The sequence below is a fragment of the Thermobia domestica genome, unplaced genomic scaffold (genome assembly GCF_964235325.1).
Source record: "Thermobia domestica unplaced genomic scaffold, izTheDome1.hap1.1 HAP1_SCAFFOLD_208, whole genome shotgun sequence".
In the NCBI taxonomy this organism is placed as follows: domain Eukaryota; kingdom Metazoa; phylum Arthropoda; class Insecta; order Zygentoma; family Lepismatidae; genus Thermobia; species Thermobia domestica.
This window is the reverse complement of record NW_027655933.1, coordinates 283,057-306,481: the sequence shown is the minus strand read 5'-3', so window position 1 is coordinate 306,481 and position 23,425 is coordinate 283,057. Positions and strand designations below refer to the sequence as shown.

The window sequence follows — 23,425 nt, the reverse complement described above, 5'->3', positions numbered from 1 at the left end:
GACACGACAGAACAGCTGAACGCCCTTCGAGAAATGCTTCCAGACATGGATTCAACGTTGGGATAAGTGCATTGCTAGTCAAGGACAGTACTTTGAAGGAGATTAAAACAAATTCCTTGAAAGCTTATTACTTTGTTTCTAATAAAATTATTCGCCATTTCTAATAAAATTGATCACACCTCGTAAATGCCTGAACGTGTTTCATTTGTGCTATAAATTGTACATGCATTTGTAGATTTTCTGACAAACACAAAAAAAGTTACATACATTTCTTACACACCAAGCGGCTAGGAGACTTATCTCTAATGTGCGTGAACATGGTTCCAGTCCCGATGTTAATACGTTCAGACATTTATATGATATCAATCCGCTTATTTCTGTTTCTGCACATTATTTTCAATTTCTTTCATGATTTCCGTTCACATTTATTTTGCAATAACGTTTTACACTATAAATAAATAATAAAAAAATAGTGAAATTTGAACACCGATCCCTGGTTATCGATTGCACACGTTACCCCTACTCCACGCCAAGTATTCGTATTACTTCTTTGTTAGACAGTTATCTCGCCACGTGCCGTGCAGTGTTCTCACATAGTCATATTTTTACCGGGCCCTACCGCCGAAACAAGGTCCCAGAGGTCAAAGGTCATTGTGTTTTCGTCTTCTCTTTACCTCTAGCATCACCCTTTCCCCTCCCTCCCCATGACCGAGCATGTACATGAGTTTTGAACCACTCGAGATCTTATATATCAAATGCTTCTAGGTTTGGTCAATTACATATACAAAGCATGTTACTCAGTTTACCTCGGTAAGTTTCATATGCACTTATTTTGTGTTGTTCACTTCAGTGTGTTTTACTCAATACTTGGAAGATGTTCCTTTGTAAATACATATTAGTGTGGACTATGGATCACCATCATATTGCAGCCACCTAGTGACAGTAATTCAACGTACACCACCTCTAATCTGAATCTGCCACGGTGGTCCAAGTTCTGATCATACAGGTCAGCCAACTTTACACTTTTCGTTTTCTGTTTACAAACCTCTCTGTTTAGTACAAAGTGCACGATGACAATTGGGACAAAGGATTAATCTATTCATGTTCTACTAATGTTAAAATTTATTTTGGTGTAAGAAGAACGCATTGGAAAGAAAGTATTTCCATTTTCCTCTTAGTTTGAGATAGCACTTAGCTCGAATAAAATATATCTAATGCGACAGGATTTACAGTTCAGTGGAAACTTGAACAAAAATTAAATTTGTTCAACTCTTTTGTATTAAGAAGGCAAACTGCAAAAACATTATACCAGAATTCCAGGTGATTTAAAATTTGTTTAAAACAACTCACTATATGCACATCCAGTGTACTTTTAATCTTCTTGTTTTATTATGAATGTGTCAGATACAAATTTTGAGAAAGCACATTACAGATAAAAATAGCACTAAAAGCTTGTTAAAGTTTCTATGTTTCTGAATAAATTGACATTACTTCAAGTGCATGAAATATCATCGTCGTCATCTTTGTATCTGTATTGCATAGAATGATGATGCATTACACTACACTGTTGTCGAGAAAACGAACTACAAACATGTTTCATACTACACAAGAAAATTATACACACGCACATTTATACGTATGCAATACACTTCACTCATTAGAGAAAATAAAAGTTTAAAAAATGTAGCCTTCTTATTGTCATTACTATACATGTGTTAATATTTGCTTGCTATTTTAAAATGTGGAAAATAGCTGCAGAAGTTACATACATATATTTTGAGCGACAAATTAAACTTACAAGCATAACAAATTCCGTATCTATATTCTAAAATTGAACCTTGCACACACACTCTTTGCTCTAATTTCAAACGTTCTCACGCAAAACTTTACAGATTGTTTATCACCAGGAAACCACATACCCTTTCTAACCAGACACATTCTTCAAGTCTTTTAGAACCCAGATTTGTGGCTCACGAACACAATGTTGTACCGTGGGCCTGAAGTTGCTATGTTTGTGCTATTAACATTGGACATACTCAATACTGTGTGCTTTTTCCTGCTACCTATTCACACTTTTTATTTATTTAATTTTTGGCGTGTCTAAGACACACATTCTGTACAGAACTAAACAATAAATTGGAATTTCAAAACGAAAAATAAAATTACTTATAACCAACAAAAGACATTATGTACTGTTCAAGATATCTTGTCAATATATAAAAATACACAGAATAGAAAAATTCTCGATAGTAAGCTGTAAATATGTAAAACACACGCTCAAACAGACTACACTACTGAAAGCACACTTACTCTACGTGCAACAGAGCATACATAAACAATTTTATCAGAAAAGAAGAAATTGCTTGTAATATCACGAAAGTTTGCGAAGAAAGAAAAATAAGACCATGTTAATCCTAGGAAAAGTCATTACTTTTGCACCAGAAGAGTACTGATATCTAAAATCTTTGGAATATATTCAATAATCTATCTATCTATATATATATATTTACATACATCGATGAACGTATTGTCCGAAGATACAAAATCAAAATATAATTTGATAGCGCTTTAAACAATATAAATATCATTTAACAATGCTTGAAACATTGCGATCAAATGACTCGTCGCAACGTCTGTCGTATAACGCCTCATTCTCATTATAAGATTGCTTTATATAAAAATACACATCTGCTGAGGTGGTTTGGCACAGTACGGAAAAAATACAGCAAGAAGATCTAACAAAATTGAGATTACTATAATAAAACTGTTATAACCGAATGGTCCCTATATACTATACCAGGGCTAGTGTGGTTATGATAAATGGTCCCTTTCGGTAAAAGATGTAAATATATCAAAATAGGCATCACAAGAGCCATAGTATTAACAGCTTCGATTGCAATAGTTAAATATATTTTAGTTTGAAATGAACTACGCTAATTTTAAAATAGAACAAAAGTTACACAGCAGTCACGAAAATACATTTTCCTCGTTATTTGTATATATATTATATATATAAAAAAGATTCATTCTTTATTTTTAATTTATTTTATTTTTCTGAACGCTACTTTCTGGCACAATCTGTGCAGTTAGTACCTGGAACATCAATGGAAGCACCGTGATTTATACGCCACATGTAGCCTGTTGCTAAATCATATTATAAGTTGTTCCTGAATGGCCAACTCAGTCTTTACTGTCTAACTGGATGATTTACTAATTAATTTAAAAGAAATACAGAAACCGAAAGAAATTCTTCTAATATAGCACCTGAGGTAGTTCTTACGAACTATTTTGGAATGTCACAATATCTGGTTTGTGACATGCAAGGCACGCTTCAGATTCGGCACAAACATGACATTACAAATACAAATTAATGGTTATACAGATAATGCGAAAAATTTTAACTCTAGTAAAAATCTGGATAAAAATTTATTAAAAATAAATATTTTCTTGAAATATCGCTTTCAATATAAAAACATACTAAAAATATGAAAAAGAAACAGCACTGATTTCAGTTGCTTCAGCACTCCAAGCTAAGAGAATACACAGAAATGAAAGACTGTGCAACATTAATCTTTCATGAACATAATTTAACAGGACTGTGCATACATAAGCTTTGTATTAACTCTGGAAGCATGTTTTGGACTACTCGTTCTGCTGCTTCACACTAGCAAGCAGAAGCTGTATAGATGCAAAAGCATTTACTGGAATAAACAAGAGCACTAACTCATCTAGATTCCACTTTGATGGATATGTTTGTGAATTCTTGGTTCGGTAACGTCAAAATATGTTAAAACCTAAAAGCAAAATACACTTCTCAATGCCATTTACACACTAAAAAATTACTTGTTACGAAAAATTAAATCTTCAGATGGAAATAAATGCCAATTTGAATGTAAGATCTCTAAAACAGAGAATAGTTACTTCTCTTAAAACTAAGAAAATGCATATTTAAAAATTTCCATGAGATTCGTGATGACAAATGCAACCATACAGATACTTCCCTACAGTAACTTCAATATATATATATTTGTTTGAACTTCACACTATATTCAATACTCACATATGCACTTTTTCCTGTACCACATTGCACACTGAACCACGTTAATTTGACTTCTTACAGTTACTTGCACACACAAAGTTAAGCATTTAGAAAAGACCGCAATCTTTCAGATTATTTTTTATTATAACATCTGTAACCGCATCAAATACAAACTGAATATTATTTGTGTCTGTAGCACAAGTGAAATGTGTATAGATTTCCTTCTGATCTTTTCTCTTGTTAAGATTCTCGAATTTCATTTGAATGTACGCTGCAGCTTCCTCGTAAGTATTAGATCCTGAAAGTAAACGTGATTAAAAATAAGTAGATTTTAATGCCAGCTATAGATCATACAAACCCTTGCAATTCAATACTAAGTTTTGTACTAGCAACACACAGGAAAATAAATAGTATTTATAAAATTAACTGCGAGGATTCAGCTTGAGACATGAAACCTCGACAAGCACACATCTCGTGCCAGAAACACAAATTAATAGAAGATATGGTAGTAATTTAAACATTTACTAATAAAGTTTCAGTACACTCGATAACAATGCAAGAAGGAATTCAGTCAGGTCCTATATATTTAAATTACTATTGTAACATTAACCTGGTAGAACTTAAATATTGTGAATATATATCCCAGTCAATGGGCACCTAAGGGAGTTAAATTCAATTGAGCAGTTTCATTAATTCAGTTAAATTCAATTCTGCCTGTCACTAGCACTGTGGGAATGAGGAAAATTTTTAAGTGAACTACTTTGAGACTGTGAGGTTTTAAAGTGGAAACATTAACTGTTCCTCCACTCAATACAGTTCCTATTTCGCAGAGAACTTTCTTAATTCCCTACTTCCCAAAAACAAGGAATAGCTAAGAAATGCCAAATTATGTGATACAATTAGACTAAACATAAATATTCGACTTCTCCGAATACTCATTAAACAGATGTACTGAAAAATCACGTAAGTGCACGCACGCGGTGACCATCGACCCAGACTTAATTATATTAATTCAAAACAAAAGCAAATCAATTTTACAAAAACTTTCAGAAGTTAACACCAAAATCTCAACATTTCAAGAAAGTATTTTGGATCAATTCTTCCTAAGATAATCTTTAAAGCCATTTATCTAGAGACGGATTGACGTACAATGGCTAAATTTTACACGCTGATAGTGACCAGATTGTAGATTATTTAAAGTAAGAGTGTTATAATGGGTCATGTCTTTAAGGAACGGTGTGCCGAATGGGCTTCTTGTTAGTAGAAGACAAAATACGAAAGAAGTTACACGGACGCATGGGATCACGCTACATCCGCAAAGCGGGACTATCAATTTCATATATATATATACCAGGTGCGTCAAAAAAACGTACACACACACACTGAACACTCACAGAAAATTCATTTTCCAACATACAAGTTTTATTGGGAAAAGTAATGCAATAGCCCAATTTGATAAATAAGTGTACTTTCTGGTCAAACTAAATGTTTCAAACGGTGTTTAAACTAAATGTTCAAAATGGTGGCCATGAGTATCGATACATTTCTGAGAAAAAAGTCACGACTGCTTCTGCTACGCAGTAAAGTGTCCAATAAAATTTCTGCGCACAACGTTTGAATCTCGTCCCAAAAAGTGTCCAGGTTACGTGGTTTACAATTCATCTTTTACTGTGCTTCATAAAAAAATAAGCAATATATATATACACACACACGAGTGATTTAAGGTCTGAAGAGCGTGTAGGAAACTCAGTTGGTCTCCTGTGTTCTATCCAACGGCCTGATACATTTTGATCCATGTATGCTCGAACACCCCTATAATAGTGCGATAGGGCGGCATCTTGTTGGTAATAAAACCTGTCTTTACTGTGCATTGCATGAATGGCAGGAAAAATGGAATCAGTAAGCATTATTGAGTACTTTTCTCCAGTTACGGTACCATAAAAACGGAAAGGCCCAATGAGTCCACTAGAAAACAAATCACACCACATATTTACACCAGGTAAATTCGAAGTCTTTTCAATTAATGTAGGGAGCATCTTCAGCCCAGTACACACAAATATACCTATTGACAGTTCCATTAAGTTTGAATTGTGCTTCATACAACCAAATAATGCTACCCATAAACCCCAGTTAACGTGTAATCATCTCCTGAATCAATTCACAAAATTATATCCTCCGATCTGGATCGTCGTCACATAATTGCTGCACCAGCCTTGGAATGTGCACACGCAACCTATCTTTCCTCAGTATGCGTAGCACACTACTAGCACCTGCACCGCTCTCACGTGACTCTTGGCTTGAAAATTTTTATGCAGAACGCTGAAACAGTTCCAGCACCGCAAATGAGGAATCGGAACTTGTAGACGTGCGAGGACGCCCTGACTGAATTCCGTACACATCACATGCGGTTTTATGAACTTCGAATTTGTATCGTAGATGTATAATTGTTACGTCTGTCACGTCCGTCTGTCATGTTGATGTCACTCTCTTGTTGCTAACTGCCTCCTGTTGGGGAAACATAATATTAATGCTTCCCTGAAATTTAACCTTCTAGTTGGAAAACAAATTTTCTATGATAGTTCAAAATGAGTAAACATTTTTTTGACGCACCCAATATATACCTATATAAAGTCCTTACTTGACTGATCAACGCCCAGTCCAAACCGCTTAGGTTACAAACTTCAAATTTTGACAGTGCATAGGATTTGCAAAGTACCACTAACGAAGACTTTTGGAAATTCGACGGGGAAGGTCGGGGGGAATGGGGGGGGATAATTGTTACAGTAAAAGGTCCGAATCTCTGAAGAGTAGACATGAAACTTGGTCTATGGACTTCTCATTTAAAATAATTAGACGAACGTTTCGCCGTTTTACGATATTCCTCTAGAGGGGAAGAAAAAGGGTGGAGTTACAATTATTATAACAGGATGACCATATCTCGAAATCCTTTAAGACTAGAGATATGAAATTTGGTATTTACTTTTCATTTACAATAATTCGTGTTTCAGTGTTTTTAGATATTTCCTCTACAAGGGAAGAAAAAAATATGGCCATATCAGGTAATCCCTTAATGTTAGTTAGAGACGTGAAATTTTGTATTAGACTTTTCAAATGCTGAAGTAAGGGATACGAGGGTGTGAGGGTGAAGACACTATATATATATATATATATATATATATATATATATATATATATATATATTCTACAGGTCAAAATAAAGCAAAAATATACGTAATTGTATACTTTTCGAGTCATTGCCTAAAGACGCGATTTCCACTACATGGCAACATCGTATTTTAAATAAAGGACTATACAGTTGATAGACGTTGATACTAGCGCCATCTATTAGCGTCGGTACAAAGAATAAAAACAATTCACTTGCTAACAGAGGAGCACATGCTTACCAGGTTAAGTCAAGCAGTTCTTACAAAAATACTATATCAATATCATACAATTCTAACTATATCAATATAATTTTACTGTTTGGCAATGAATCGCAAATAAAGATTTTTTTTTTTTAAACAAGCATTTTATGAATGATCTAAAAATGGATCAAACGATTGCGATGTTGGTCAATAATTAGATTTTGGTCAATAATTAGATTGAACTGCTTTTTTTTTTTTTTTTTTTTTTTTTTTAATAACGAAATAAGCACATCATACAGAGTTAAGTGGTAATTTGAGTTTGGCTACACTATACGTAGATCTCGTGATATGAAGTGTACAAGAAAATCTGTGATTGAATTAAATATATTGCACTTTTTGGATCAGGGGCCACAAAAATTTTGAATGGCCCCTAAATCGAGTTTTCGTATTCCTTATGGAATAAGCACATTATACTGAGTTAAGTGGTAATTTTGGGTTTGGATACACTATATGAAGGGTAAGGGAAAAAAAGAAGGAATGTCACAAAATTACATTTTTGAGAAAACGGCATTTTAATATTGAAAATCACGTACAAAGAATAGGGTTATTAAATCTTTCGCCCCTTTTTACATGGATATTTCTACATCTACGCGTGCATGGCATATACAATCGAATAGTACCAAGGGTCACCAACAAATAGGACAAAGCACCCGGTAAAGCACATGCATGGACATTCCTTGTTTTTTCCCCTTACCCTTCATATGTAGTTCTCCAGATATAAGGCCTACTAGAAAACTTTTGTCTGAAATATATTGGATCTTTTGATTCAAAAATGGAATGATTCAAGACCAAATGACTTGTCAAATTCAAATAATAATAATAAATTCTGCTTCGTTGCATAGATGTTTCTGCAGTCTCACCGGAAGCCAATATCTTAGTGAGATCACAAAATATACACACAGATTTTTAATATTCCTTTAAAAAAGCAGGCAAAATTAAATGATATAGAAATGAATACATTAATTATACCAGTTGAGAATGCTTCAAGAGCATTGCCAGAACGAACTTAAAAAGAATGAAGAGATGGAGCGGGAATGATAACTGTCATTGCTCCTGGATGTAAAGCTAAATCATTTTATCCGCACCTTCTCTTTCTCACAAAATTTAGCAAAACATCATCTCTCTATGAATTACAGTTCTCGAGATATGGCTGCTTAAATATCTAGAAATTCGAACTTTTTGCCCAATATCTGGGGAACGGTGGTCAGTTGGCCAGTAGACAGTTAGTTAGTGGCAACCGGTTACTATTTGGTACCAAAATGTTTACCACCCTCTTAGGTATTGATCGACACCAATATGATCTCTGTGTGATTTACGGTTCCCGAGATTTGGCTTCTTAAATCTCCCGAAATCGGAACTATCTTTTGGCCAATATCACCGAAAGCTAAGTCATAGAGAGAGATGATATCGGTGTTAAACAATCTCTAATAGAATGTACCGATATTAATTGATGGTCACTATACAACTGGTGAGCGGCCAAACCAGTGGCCACCGGTTACTATTTGGTACCAAAATATTTACTATCCTCTTAGGTATTGATCAACATCAATATCATCTCTCTACAACTTATAGTTCCCGAGCTATGGCTCCTTAAATATCTAGAAATTGGTCATTTTTGGCAAATATCACGGGAACGGTAAGTCATAGAAATATGATATTAGTGTTAATCAATACCTAAGAGTATGGTGAACATGTTGGTACCGATAAATGGTGGACACTATACAACTGACCAATGGCCAAACCAGTGGCCAGTTGAACAGTGGTTACCGGTTACTATTTGGTAACAAAATATTTACCATCGTCTTAGGTATTGATCAAATTCAATATAATCTCTCTACAGCTTATGGTTCCTGAGCTATGGCTCCTTAAATATCTAGAAATTGGCCGTTTTTTGGCCAATATCACGGGAACGGTAAGTCATAGAGAGATTATATTAGTGGTAATCAATCCATAATAGAATGTTAAACATTTTCGAACCGATATTAATAGATGGCTACTATATAATTGGCCAGTGGCCACCAGCTACTATTTGGTACAAAAAAAATATTTTCCATCCTCTTAGGTATTGATCAACATCAATATAATCTCTCTACAACTTATGGTTCCCGAGCTATGGCTCCTTAAACATCTAGAAATTGGTCATTTTTTGGCCAATATCACGGGAACAATAACTCAAAGGGAGATGATGATGGTGTTAATCAATACCTTAAATATTTTGGTACCAATATTAATTGGTGGCCACTGGCCAGCTGGCCATTGACCAAACCAGTGCCCACCGGTTACTATTTGATACCAAAATATTTACCATCCTTTTAAATATTGATCAACACCAATATGATCTCTCTATGACTTAAGGTTCCCGAGTTATGGCTCCTTGAATCTCTGGAAGTCGGCAATTTTTTGGCCAATATCTCGGAAACGGTAAAAGTGACGCGAAAAATTTAATCACTTTCTGTGATAGTTTTTGATGCTCTATCGAATGCAGGGTTCAAAATTGAACAAATCGCAAATAACAGACAGACACACAGACAAAGAATTCAGTAACGAACTTTTTAAGTTTGTTGACAAGTAGTATCGTAGGAGAAAAAAAAATGTTCCCTAGGTGAGATAAGGGAACTGGATTGTTTCGCAGTGACGGAATCGTGGCTGAATGAATCAGTGAACGACAGTGAAATTAGCTTTTGTAATAATTTCACCATTTATCGTAAAGACCGCATATCTCGTGGAGGTGGAGTGATGATTTGTGTAAATAATAAGTGGAAGAGCAAGAGAAGACTGGATCTAGAACGGGATTGTGAACTCATTTGTGTGGAAGTGTTTATTCCAAAGCTTCGTTCTGTCTTTATTGGGTGCTTCTATAGGCCGCACAAGAACACCCCCCAGCACATCTTAGAAGCTTGCCATGACTCACTGTTACATGCGTTGTCACACGGTGACGTCATCCTGTTGGGTGATTTCAACCTTTCCATCACGTGGCAGGACAGCAAACATGGCGTCGCTAAAGATGGAAACGACAGTTATTTCATGGACAATTTTATTCATGGACTTGGTCTAGGTCAACATAATATGCATAATACCCGCAATAATAGCAATCTTGACTATATTCTCTCTAACTTAGAACCTCGTTGTGTTGTCCCATGCAGAAATCATTTTCCCTCGGATCACGATTCCTTGGATGTTTCTTTCGATTTCCTCCCCTCCACTACTACAAACCAGCCCCTTAAAAATAGGTCACAACTTCTTTGGAAGAAAGCCCCCTGGGGTGACATCTGCCGTGCCATTGAATTGTTTCCTTGGTGTTTGTTAGAGGTAGGAACTGTTGACAACGCTGTGGACTTATTTACATCTGTTGTCCACTCAGCCATAAAGGACTTTGTGCCGGTGAAAGCATCAAAATCGAACAGGTTTCCGGTCTGGTATGACAATGAACTTCGTGAACTTCTTAAAAACAAAAAGCTTGCTTGGTCTCTTTGGAAATCACATCCGAGTGACTACACATACAAAAACTTTGCTAAAATTAGAAGTCTTGCCAAGAAGGTACAGCGGCGTAAGTATTTTGAATACATGGACTCAATTGGTGATTTTAGTGTTAGTAACCCTAAAGTCTTTTGGTCTGTAATTAAATCTAAAACAAAATCTCCGGGGATACCGGCAACAGTTCAAGATGAAAATACTGAAGCGAGTGATGATCAAAGACCCGACTTCTTCAATAACTACTTCATCAAAACGTTTACTTCCCTTCCCTCTACAACCCATCCTCCCCCTCTCCGCCCAATCTGTTCGGAAACCTTAACCAATGTCTCTACCACCCCAGGCGAAGTTCTGACTCTCTTGCTATCGTTATCTCCACATAGATCACTTGGACCTGATAAAATTAGTCCTCTCTTTCTCAACAAAACTGCTTCAGTTATTACGATTCCTCTATCTATCTTATTCAATAGATGCTTCAAGGAAGGGTATTATCCCACCAGTTGGAAACTAGCTCATGTTACCCCAATATATAAATCAGGACTTAAAGATCATGTATCCTCCTATAGGCCAATATCTCTTCTTTCTGTAATATCAATTATCTGCGAAAAAATAATCAAAGACAGGCTACTTAAATTCAACTCACCTTACATCCACAGTACTCAGCACGGCTTTCTACCGAAAAGCTCAAGTCTCTCAAATTTAAGTACTCTTCTCTCCTGTGCAGTCAAATGTATGAATAACAATACTCAATTAGATGTTATCTACTTTGATCTCTCGAAGGCCTTTGATTCTGTCAGTCACATTCATCTTCTTCATAAGCTCTCCAACAGATTTAATGTACATGGTAAATTTCTCTCTGTAATCACAAGCTACTTGAAGGACCGTAAACAGAGAGTTGTTCTTTCAGGGGCGACTTCTAACCCCCAACCCGTGATCTCAGAGGTGCCTCAGGGGAGTGTACTTGGGCCTCTGCTGTTTGTCCTGTATATGGATGATCTCTACACGCACTTATCAGCTCAACCAAGTGGCCTTCTGCTTTTTGCTGACGATTGTAAGTTATACAGAGAAATATCGTGTCTCCATGACACAATTACTCTACAGGAAGACATAAATTACCTTGTAAGCTGGTGTGAAATGTGGCACTTGAAACTCAACAGTAAGAAATGTGACAGTATTACTATTACCTTGAAAAAGTCTCCAGTTCCCTCCACATACCATATCAACGATTCCCCTATCACACATTCTGCTAGTCACAATGATCTTGGTGTCATCTTTGATTCAAAACTCACATTCTCTGACCACATCTCCTCAATACTAAAGAATTCAATGCGCATGTTGGGATTTCTTTATCGATTCACCGAACTACGCACTGTTTCTTCATTAGCAACTTTTTATAAAACTTTAACAGCGCCCAAGATCGAATACTGCTCTCCCATATGGGCCATGGCAGCACCTACACATCTCTCCAGACTTGATTCTGTTCTCAATTTCTTCCTCGCTATAGTCCGCTTTCGTCTTCCTGCACTTCGATCATTATCTAAGAAGGAACTCTTGCAACATCTTAGTATTCCGACTCCTGAAGTACGCAGAATTATCTACATAAAATAGTTAATGGAAACTTACGATCGGAAATATTACTTCAGGAACTATCCTTACGTGTCCCTTCCCGCATCACCCGGAATACCCACCTATGCCATCTTGCCCGTCCTAGGTTGGCTATTATACAGAGGTCTCTTTTTTATAGAATACCAAACTGCTATAATCAAGTAACAACTGATGTGGACATTTTTTTCGAGCTACCCAGTGTTTGAAAGAGCAATTAAACTACATTTGACGGAATAGTTTTACTTTTACACTCTTTTTTCTATGTTATTGTTATTGTTGTCTTGTTTTTTCTTTCTTTTGTTAGCATGTCCCTGTGTAAAATGGCAAAGTTATGCTGTATCTGGGATTTGTTCAATAAATAAATAAAGATTTGGTCTAGGAATTAATTCGTGAGGGTGGACAAGAGATGGCGCAACGAACAGAGCGTCCCACAGTTCCGTGTATCCACACATGTGTTGCAAACCCCTGTCATCGCGTATCGTTCGTAGTATAGGGCAGTGGATGAAAGCGTCAACAACACCAGTTTGTAGTTAAGTGAACATGGTGCAATTTGTGCCTGATAAAGTGTTTTTGCGGGGTGTCCTGCTGCATTATTTAACATGCAGAAAAGTGCGACTGAAAGTCATCGTATTTTGGTGGAAGTGTATGGTGACCATGCTCTAGCTGAGCAAACGTGTCAGAAGTGGTTTGCACGGTTTAGAAGTGGTGATTTCGGCTTGGCAGACCAAGAGCGAGCTGGACAGCCAAAAAAATTTCAAGACGAAGAATTGACAGCATTGCTCGAGCAGGATTCGTGTCAAACGCAGGAACAACTTGAAGCAGCATTAGGCGTTGATCAAACAACAGTCTCCAAACGCTTGAAAGCCATGGGAATGATTCAAAAGATGTCACATTGGGTTCCACATGAATTGAAAGACAGAGACGTTGAAAGACGAAAAACCATTTGCGAATTGCTGCTTCAACGACAGAGCAGAAAGGGGTTTCTGCATCGAATTATTACGGGTGATGAGAAGTGGATCCATTACGAGAACCCTAAACGAAAAAAGGCCTGGGTGAAACCAGGTGAACCAGGTCCATCACAACCAAAACGAGATATTCACTGTGCAAAGGTTATGCTGTGCATATGGTGGGATATGAAAGGTGTGATGTACTATGAGCTGCTGCAACCGGCTGAAACTATGAATGGAGAACGTTATCGACGACAATTAATGCGTTTGAAGCAAGCTCTGGCCAGAACACGACCAGAATGGGAGAACAGACATGATAAACTTATTGTTCAACATGATAACGCTCGCCCACATGTCGCAAAACCGGTCAAAACCTATTTAGAAAATGTCGGATGGGAAGTTTTACCCCACCCGCCGTATTCACCAGACGTTGCTCCTTCGGACTACTACTTGTTCGATTGCATGAATAACGATTTGATTGGACAGCGGTTTACTTCTTCAGAAGATATCGAAACATGTGTCTCTGACTGGATCGCTTCCAAGGATGAGGACTTCTTTCGCCACGGAATCCGTACATTGCCTGACAGATGGGCGAAAGTGGTGGCTAGCGATGGACAATATTTTTCTTAAGGTATTTATGTAGTTTGTGTTTGTACTACAGCTTCAATGTGTGCGTACCAACCGCACGAATTAATTCCTAGACCAAATAAATAAATAAAATAAAAAGTAGAATACAATAATATTTGAGCCAGGTAAAAGTAACCTCTCAAATTTACAAAATAAGTACCCATTAAACATGATTTGCCACGCTCGGCTACCAAACTAACTATAGAATTTGATGATGATAGTGTATTCTATATGATCCGTATGAGCAGCTTCAGCTGTTTTATTCATTGATGTCTTTGGTAAATAAAGTATTAATTTTTGCTAAGTCAGCAAAGATTAAATGATATTTTCAAAAGATAATTTAAATACACTTTGTATAGTAACAGGATATTTGACATTCCAAATTTTGAAATGTTTGACGGCCCAGTTGAAACAGGCTTTGAAATGTATAAAAGTAAATAGATATAATGTTATTATTTACATAAATTTATACTAATTTGTGTTTAAATTGTAACTTGCATACATTACGAACTCATAGATTAAGAGAACAGACAGTATATATTGTTTCGTACTTTTTGTGAAAGAATAACGTGTAATTTGCATATTTAGGTGTAGCAAGCTGACATCATATTGTCATTTTATTTATTAATTTAGTTTCAAGAATAACAGGAGAGTATCGTTTTTGTTCAATCGCCATTTAAACAGAATAGCCTTCAGCTGTCGTCTACTTGACAATATTATTTATTTCATCTCCCTTGCTTAAAACAATAAATACCCTGATACATTTTAGACTTGATTTGAGGTGATTTTGAGCTTAACGTCCCTTTCAGCAGCGAGGCTATATTTGACGTGGACTTACTGATTAACGTGGAATCCGAACCACATGAGCTCCCGCCGGGAATCGAACCCGGTGATATATTCTAAAGTGCTATTACTTTGGCTCATGTATAAATATTTGCGTACAGATTAATAATATGCCTGCAAACAGATATGCCTTTAAAACGATTATTGATGTGAGAAATATGCCCCAAACTGTACTATTTTGTCGCTACAGTATAACAATAATTCTATATATTCCAGTTCAGAGCAGAACGAAACTGATGGGCACGCGCGGAGATGCGGCAGTAGGGAGGAGACACAAAGCGACGGTCGGTGAATGCATGAACTGAGATGTTCTTAGAAACCTTAGTTGCTCCTCATATTAGAACTTAAAATAACATTGAACTCTCTACTATAGCCGCCAAGTGGTAGAAAACTACAATTTCCGGTTTCAATATTGAAAATCTAACGGCATATAAACAAAATTCTTTCACGTGATGTACACAACACTACTACTTGTTTTTACACACATTACATTATGCTCTTTTGCAAGTTGTCTTAGGTGGCATAATTCTCTCTTCCTGTCCCAGTATGAGGCATAAAATTTTTGGCGTTAACGCACCACCCTAAGACAATTGAAGACCAAAAATGAAATTAAATGAGATCTCAAAAATAAAATCTTTGAGTTTTACGTCCCACAGTTATGCCGGATAGGCTAAAGGAGACTGATTATGAGAAATGAATGAAATGGTGGAATGAAAGTGGGAGGAAACGGGAGAACACCGAGAAAACCCACGCACACGGTGTTTGTCCACCACAAAGTTCACTTGGCGCGAGCCGGGATCGAACCAGGGACCCCATGCACTAGAGGAAAACGCTCTACCACTGAGCCACCGCAGCCCAATTGGAGATCAACTGGAGATAAGACCTAAGACTCAGTGAGCTGCAGTCTGGAGACTTAGACATAACGGTGACGAAGATCAAATGTTGACTCTTTATCATCCAACTAAATGCTGTCGAGAAGGATACTTGCTATCAGAGACGTACAGGAATTTATTTCGAGAGGAGTCGAAAATTCCGGGGCCCACCACCACTGTACTTCCCTACTTGCTATATTGTATATTTTATGGGCAAGATCTGTGGTCTTCTTTTTTCTTTTCTATTTTTTCTGAGCACGTCTTTGATGAGAAGGGAAATTCACGAATTGAGGTTATTAGATAAGTTTAAATAACGACGACAATTACGCCAAATACTTAATGCATGAAAAAATCAACTTTTGCTGCATAAACAAGACATTAATTCTTCAGATGTATCAGTTTCAATTTTGATGTACGAAATATATCAGTAGTTTCTCGTCTTCCCTTAATATTACCCCTTACCAAGGATCATACTGGTCTGGTCTCTTGTAAATAGTTGAAAAGTGACCAAAAACACACGAAAAAGTGACCAAAATCTCATCATGCCCCTTTTTTTCCTTTGTCAGTTTCTCCATCACCTCTCTCTTTGTTTGTTTTGTTTCTTCTTTACTTCTGCTTTTTGAGCTTTCTCTTTTCTTAAGTTTTCTAAGTATGCTTTATAGTTACGGTAAGCAGACTTAGCAAATATAAGAAGCTTCTGAGTAAGTGGAACCTGTTCTGGCGTATTTCCGTATTTCTTCATCCCACACATTATATTTAACTTAGCACTGAGAGTTCTCAAAGTCATGAAATATTCAAATTCATCACCTACTCGTAAGAAGAACATACAAGAAGCATAAAACAAGACGAACATAATAACCACACAAATACACACACACACACAACGTTGAGCAGAGCGTTAACTATTACGAGAGAAAACTAATAGACTATTATGATAGAAGAAAGAATAGACACAGAAGGGTTCTCAACCCCACCTTGAGAGCTTAAGCATCCATCAACCATGCACTGTGCTCTACAAAGAATAAACGCTGAAGTGAGAATAAAGCTGACAGTTTTACATATGGCAGGAAGTACTGAAACTTTCAGAAGAGTAATGAGTAACAAGTTTCTGCCTTTTTCCATTTATTTTTATATTTTTCTTAGAAAACTGCCAATGCAAAACATAAATCACACGAAAAAGTCACTTTACCTGCCAAAAAAGTAACTTTTAGTGACAATTTTTTTTTTTTTTTAAAGTTACTTTTAGTGACCAACTTGAAAAAAAAAAGTAACTTTTAGTTAAAAAAGTGACTTTCTATGAGCCCTGCCTTACTATATCCAGTACTTGCTTCTTTTATATGAAAAATGCCTTATTAACTGGCATGTGCAAATGAATGTGTAATGAAGCTATGAACATTCAATTCTTTTATAGAGGCTACATTTATTCCTAATTCTTATTTTATTACCCCATTCCTACTTCTTAACTACCAATTTTCATGTATCTAGAGCACAGGACCCCTTGTTCGATCCCAGCTTGCAGGACCCCCGGACCCCTAATAAGTTTGAATGGTATTCCATATCCGAACGATTAGCCAATCAATATATTCGAAATAATCCCCAGATACTCTAAAATACAACTAATGCAATAACTCATACAATTTCCTTTCGATCATTGTTTACCGACTTTAACTGAATGTATGTAACTGCTTGATAGGTTTGCAGATCAATGCTAATAGTTGAAAGTCAAGCTACGACGTTGCCACATAGTGAGATTTCTCGTTCTCTATAGTGGTTGTAGTACGCCCCGGAGGATATACCATTATATAGCATTTTCACTTTATTTTTACCTGCAGAATAGTCTTGTGTGGTCCGTGGGCGACATTTTTAGAACACCCTTCGGTAAGACTATAAGAGGTGATGGAATACGTCAAAAGAAGCCATTTGAGATAAAGAACAACTACCCGGAAATGTGTCGGTTTTGAGCTATAGCCCGCCGAAATTTTCATGGAATGATACAAAAATGTCTATAACTAAAGAAAGAACTGTCGGATCAAGATGCGGTTAACGGTAATATTTCTTTGTTTGACCTATAGATTCAATAAATGTAAAAATAGATAAGGAGCAAAGCCGGCGCAACGGTAGTCTCAAACAAAAGTATGATATTCCACCTGTTTCATACAAAAATACGACGAGAAAGCATACGTTATATTTACTGTACTTGTTCCAAGCAGAAACATGTACGACATCGTGGGAAAAAAATGGTTAAAATGTGTAACTGGAAAAGAATGGATACGTTAAAGGCGTCATGACATTGGATACTATTTTCAAGGACGATGGGCAATGATAAAAAAAGAATACTCAGATAGAGAATCATTGTCCGGAAATGCGTCGATTTTGGGCTAAAGTTAGCCGAAACTTTGAAGGAATGATACAAAAAATGTCAATAATTCGAGAAAGAATTACCGGATCACGATTCCATGAATGTAAAGTTGGACGGAGAACAGGAGCGGTACAAAGTTAATCTCATACAAAAGTAGGATATTCACTGTAATTATTTTAAGTAGAAACATGTACATCACGGGCAACAATGATAAAATCGTCGTGCTAGAAAAGAAAGAACACCTTGAAGGCACGATATAAGGGTACTACTTTCAGGGATGATGGACGACAGATGAGTCAGTTTCTGATGAAAACCCACTGTCGGAAAATGTGTCAGTTCCGGACTATAGCCTGCCGAAATTTTGCCAAATGATAATGAAATAGCCATAACTGGGAAAAAAATTGCCAGGTAAAAGTTCGGTCAAAGAAAATATTACACAATGTTGAGCCTGTAGTTATCGTTAACGTAAATATGAATCAGGAACAGGGGCTGCACAAGGACAGTCCACAAGAAAGTAGGGTATTTTTAGACTTGCAAACCACAATTGCCTTATTTCACTTTGTTGTCATTACGTAATGCTATTTGTTAGGAACGTTTTCTGTCCCGCGAACATGTGATATACTAAACAGCTGCATGAGCCTGCTGGGAAATATTGACACTAAACAGTTTTGGGTTAGTATAACCGCTGCCAAAGACTTGTACTTTACAAAATCAAAGCATACACATGGGACGTTAAACTTGTAAAGATTTTATTTCAAAAGCTGGGCCTATGTAATGGAAAGTCAAAAAATATATATGAACAACTGTCTTATCCATTGTTCATATCACGGATTTAGTCTGGAGTATGACCAAACACACAACACTGGTCCTAAACACGTGTGTACAAACTTAACATAGTAACAGCGTCAACACGCCCTCTTCACTGCAATTGTGAGAGTTTACGCCCTCTTCTTGTCAGTTACATTCTGAGGTACCTCGTTCTCGCCACTGGAAAAAGGCGTTTTGGTAGTTCAGTGGTTAACCTACAAGTTCTCTTCTGTGTAGTCTGTAGTAGAGTGATTACATCACTAAAATGAAATGTATTCTTGAAGAACTCACAGATTTAGTTTTTACGTATGGACAGGGTAATGAAAACAGTAACGCAGTCGTTAGTGTATATCGGAACCGGAATCTGCATAGGAGACATCCAAAGTACTCCATGTTCTCTAGACTTTTCCTCTGTTTATCGAAAATAGGACATTTGTAATCACTTTTACGACCAAAGAAGCAGACAAAATACCAGAATTCCCGACTTCATAGAAGCAGCACTTAATAGTGTTGCAAAATAACCGTCAAGTACTCTAAACTTAGCACACGAAATGCGAGTTGTGCAAAGTTCTGTTTATAAAGTATTACATGAACAGCAACTATACGCCTATCATCTACAGAGCTCAAGACCTTAGCCCAGCTGACTTCGAACACGGTATTGTATTTTGTGAATGGCTAGGGTAGCGCTGTTCGGCAGACTCTTTGCATCATGGTTATATGTTTACCAAGACGAAGTCTGTTTTACAAGACGATGTAATTAATAGTCGGAACAGTCGTATGTGGATCGACGCAAACCCTCATAGTATATTAGATGAAAATGATCTACTCTCAAACATCGCACACCTTACGAAATCTGCTTCGGTAGTTCGGCTTACGTTTTGGACCAGTCCCGCTAGATGCATCCAGCCCGTAGTTCCCCGACCTTGGATGTTTTGTTCTCGTGCACGCAGTGCATCATCAAAGTGTCCCCCTTTACCTTGACTCGCAGGTTGCGATGTATCCCCTATTTCTAAAGTAGTGTCATACGTCCACTGCGCGGCCAAACCGAAGTCGTAAGTGCGTACCAGTTAACCTACTGGTCGAGGCAGTCCTGCTAGCGAGTCAGGTCCTACCAGAGCGTCAAGGCAAGCTCACCTCCCGCCCATGCTCGCCGTTACCCAGATTCCTGGGGTAAGCTCACACAAGCTATCGAATCCCACGCCTCACACAAGCTATGATCACAGTCCGGCAAGAGTCCAACCCATCCGGGAGCCCCAAGCATGATCAAGAGGGCTTGTTCAATCCTGGCCGAGTCTACCATAATTCGTTAACTGGTTACCCCTGTGCGCGTAGAGGTATTGTGCACACGTCGAGATACTCCCGTATCTCATCTAGATCCAATGGTACGTGTTAAGTCATCATTTGAGCTTGATACCAGCCTCCATCCTGCAGAGCTTCTTCACTTCTACTGGGATCAGAAACCGTTAGCACATACCTGGGATAGGTACTCTTTCCCAGTCACCGTTCTGTCCCCCTGCAGGCAATAAACTTGACATTCCCCTCCCGGTAGGATCGTCCAAGCAATACAGGACTTCCTCTAATTACGGTAGTGGTACAACATGCATTACCAAAGCCAATGACCAATGTAAGCCGTCTGCAAGCAGACATGTTCATTTGGGAATCGGAGATCTCACCTTGTAGGCTCGCCCAAGCAATAAGGAGCCGCTTATCTTTAACGTATTTAGGTACAGCGTACGCATTGTAGCTAAGCTACCTTACGAACCCAATGGTATGTGTAAGCCACTGGGATGGACCATCACACCCTCACTCGGTAGGGCCGTTCAAGCAATACAGAACTTCTTCTGTTTATGGAAGAAATACACCGTATATTACCAGAAGCAATGGTTGATGTAGGCTGTTTCCCTTTAAACACAATGGTTTCGAGACAGACAAATAGCCTCGATACTGACGTCCCCATTAAACCTCAAGCAATCAATCAAGACAATGGCCATTTGGGAGGGGCGGCTCCTTGGTAGGGTCGTGGATCCTGCAACCAGTACGATACTAGAAAAACCTGGAATGGAGTATTACTTCCGCTACTTTTCTTACTCTTTGAAATATAAGTATGCGTTAGGATACAAGTACCCTATCCCGGACCAAAGAGCACGCACGAAGTACTCTTTGAGGGCTGTACCTATGCCATTCTCCCAGTAGGGCGTTGGATCCGCCGTCGCTCCCTCCCCCCTCTTCGGACACACTAACTATCCCTTTAATACGTGTTTGGATACCACGTGGTCTTATCTCCCGGATCCACGGGTACGACCTCGGAGGATAGCCGAAACCTCACCTCCGCCGGCAGGGGCGGCAGTTTTTACTACCTACCTCGATGAGGCCGTGACAAGGTCGCACACACTCTCCCAGAGTCACTGACATAATAATAATTGCCACAATTATTGGCAACTCCCGAGTTCAGTATCTAAATTATTTAAAAGTTTTAGTGTACTGAGCTAATAAGAAGCAATATTTTTCATTATAAATTCAGTTCTTATTGCTGCATAGTACTCAACAATTTAGTAATTTTACGAAGTTCAAAATTTTATTAACAAACAGACAAACTGAAACAGCTATATGCTTTTTAAAAGCATCGCAAGCCTAACAATGCATCAAGTCGTGTTTATGACATAATTATAGTTTGATCGTCTACTGTGGAATATTCGTCTTGCACATATGAGAAAAGTGCAAGGCAGAAGAAAGAATCTGTTCCCATGTTCACTCAATGGAAAGAGAGTGAACGAAGAATAGTATCGTACAGATTTGGTCTACTGGAGTGTAATTGCACCTTAACAGTTGTGTGTAAACTGTGAATTGGTAAACAATTTTTCGGTTATTCATCCAAACTACCATCATCGAACAATTTATCATCAAAATTTGAAGTGGAACTGAACTGAAATAAAAAAAAAAAAAATCTTTCAGTTTAATATCCCACGTTTATGCCATTTAGGCTAAGTAAATGATGATGGAAGAAGTGGTGAAATGAGAATGTGTGAGGAAACGGGCGTACCCTGAGAAAACGCACGAACACATTGTTGTTCACCACAAGCTTACTTGGCCGGGAATATAACTAGGGACTCTACGCACCAGAGGTAAGCGCTCTACCACTGAGCCATCGTGCCCTCTGCCCTGAACTGCAACTGAAATATATTACAAATAAATAATCATTCTAACGTTCAATATAAATCATTTTGTTTGTGTGTATTTTACAAAATTTTATACAGTATACAATTCTTTAACGAGTATCTAAGTTGAAGATTTATTTGGTTTATTATCAATGTTTGCACAATTTTATGATAATTTTCAGTATTCGTGTGTTTGGTGATATTTTCTTTTATTATGATATTAAGTCACGATTGCAGAAGTGAACTTAACAAACAGTTATGAAAAATTACCAAATTATTTTCTTTTCAGTGTTTACAACATGATATTTGAATATTTGTGTTTTATATTTTATCACAGAGTTGAGAATGAAAAGTATTATTCCTGAACATAGTCATTCGTCCTGTTGTGCGCCATTTTATAATATTTTTATTTTATGTTAATTTGAATATTACTTCAATTTTAGTGAAATTAGCTCCTTGGAACAATTTTCTGTGCAGTGAAACGCTTTTTCTATTATTATTATTATTATTATTATTATTATTATTATTATTATTATTATTATTATTATTATTATTATTATTTAATTTATATGAACAACAGTCCATTGTTCTCACTTATCTCTAAGGCCGTAAGAACCTCTGGCTTCAGTAGATCTCAAGCTGATCGCTGCTAGATGCTTAAATACTAGTAGCTAATGGTAACGCGCCTGCACACGACGCTGAATAAAAACTGTAATAATTAAGGTGTTCGAAAGTGTAGCTCTTGAAGAAAAACCGCTAAGTTTAAGGCTTAACGCTGCATGCTGGGAAGCGTCAGCGGACCTGTGAATCAGTTTGTAGCTCGATGTTACCCACAGACAACATGCATTAACTTGACTTAATTTTCCACAGTACGCGCGTTTTTACATAGTATTGCCGTAAAACATGTTTGTATTAGTGAAGTAAACAGAGGAACTCGCTCGAACCAGATGGAATGTCATATCTGTTAACGCAGTCTTGAAAGCTGAATAAGGAGACCCGGGTTCAATTCCACGTTAAGCTGTAGGTTCACGTCTCATACAATATAGCCTCGCTGCTGATAGAGATGCTAAACTCAAAATCAAATGAAATCAAAATCGAAGATAAACGACACTCTAAAAAAGCTATTGGTCAAATTGAGCAGAGGACGTTGATTATAGTACCAAAAGCAATGGATAAGATATTCAGTTCTCTTACTGTTTTTGTTCGTTCGCGTACTACACATGTACTTTTAGGACCATTCCTAACTAAAGAGACAGTTACTGTTATTGCATTACC

At 37.3% G+C, this 23,425-nt stretch overlaps 1 protein-coding gene across 1 annotated transcript in view; it reads right to left on the bottom strand.

Annotated features, from left to right (window-relative positions):
- Positions 1–1,367: 1,367 nt before the first annotated feature.
- The window catches only part of Galphai (G protein alpha i subunit), a 53,606-nt gene continuing 31,548 nt past the window's right edge, over positions 1,368–23,425 (bottom strand). Inside the window, exon 6 of the mRNA XM_081747376.1 lies at positions 1,368–4,337. Within this exon, the coding sequence (XP_081603502.1) occupies positions 4,147–4,337 (191 nt within the window). The 3' untranslated portion in view covers positions 1,368–4,146. The remainder of the gene's footprint in view (positions 4,338–23,425) is intronic.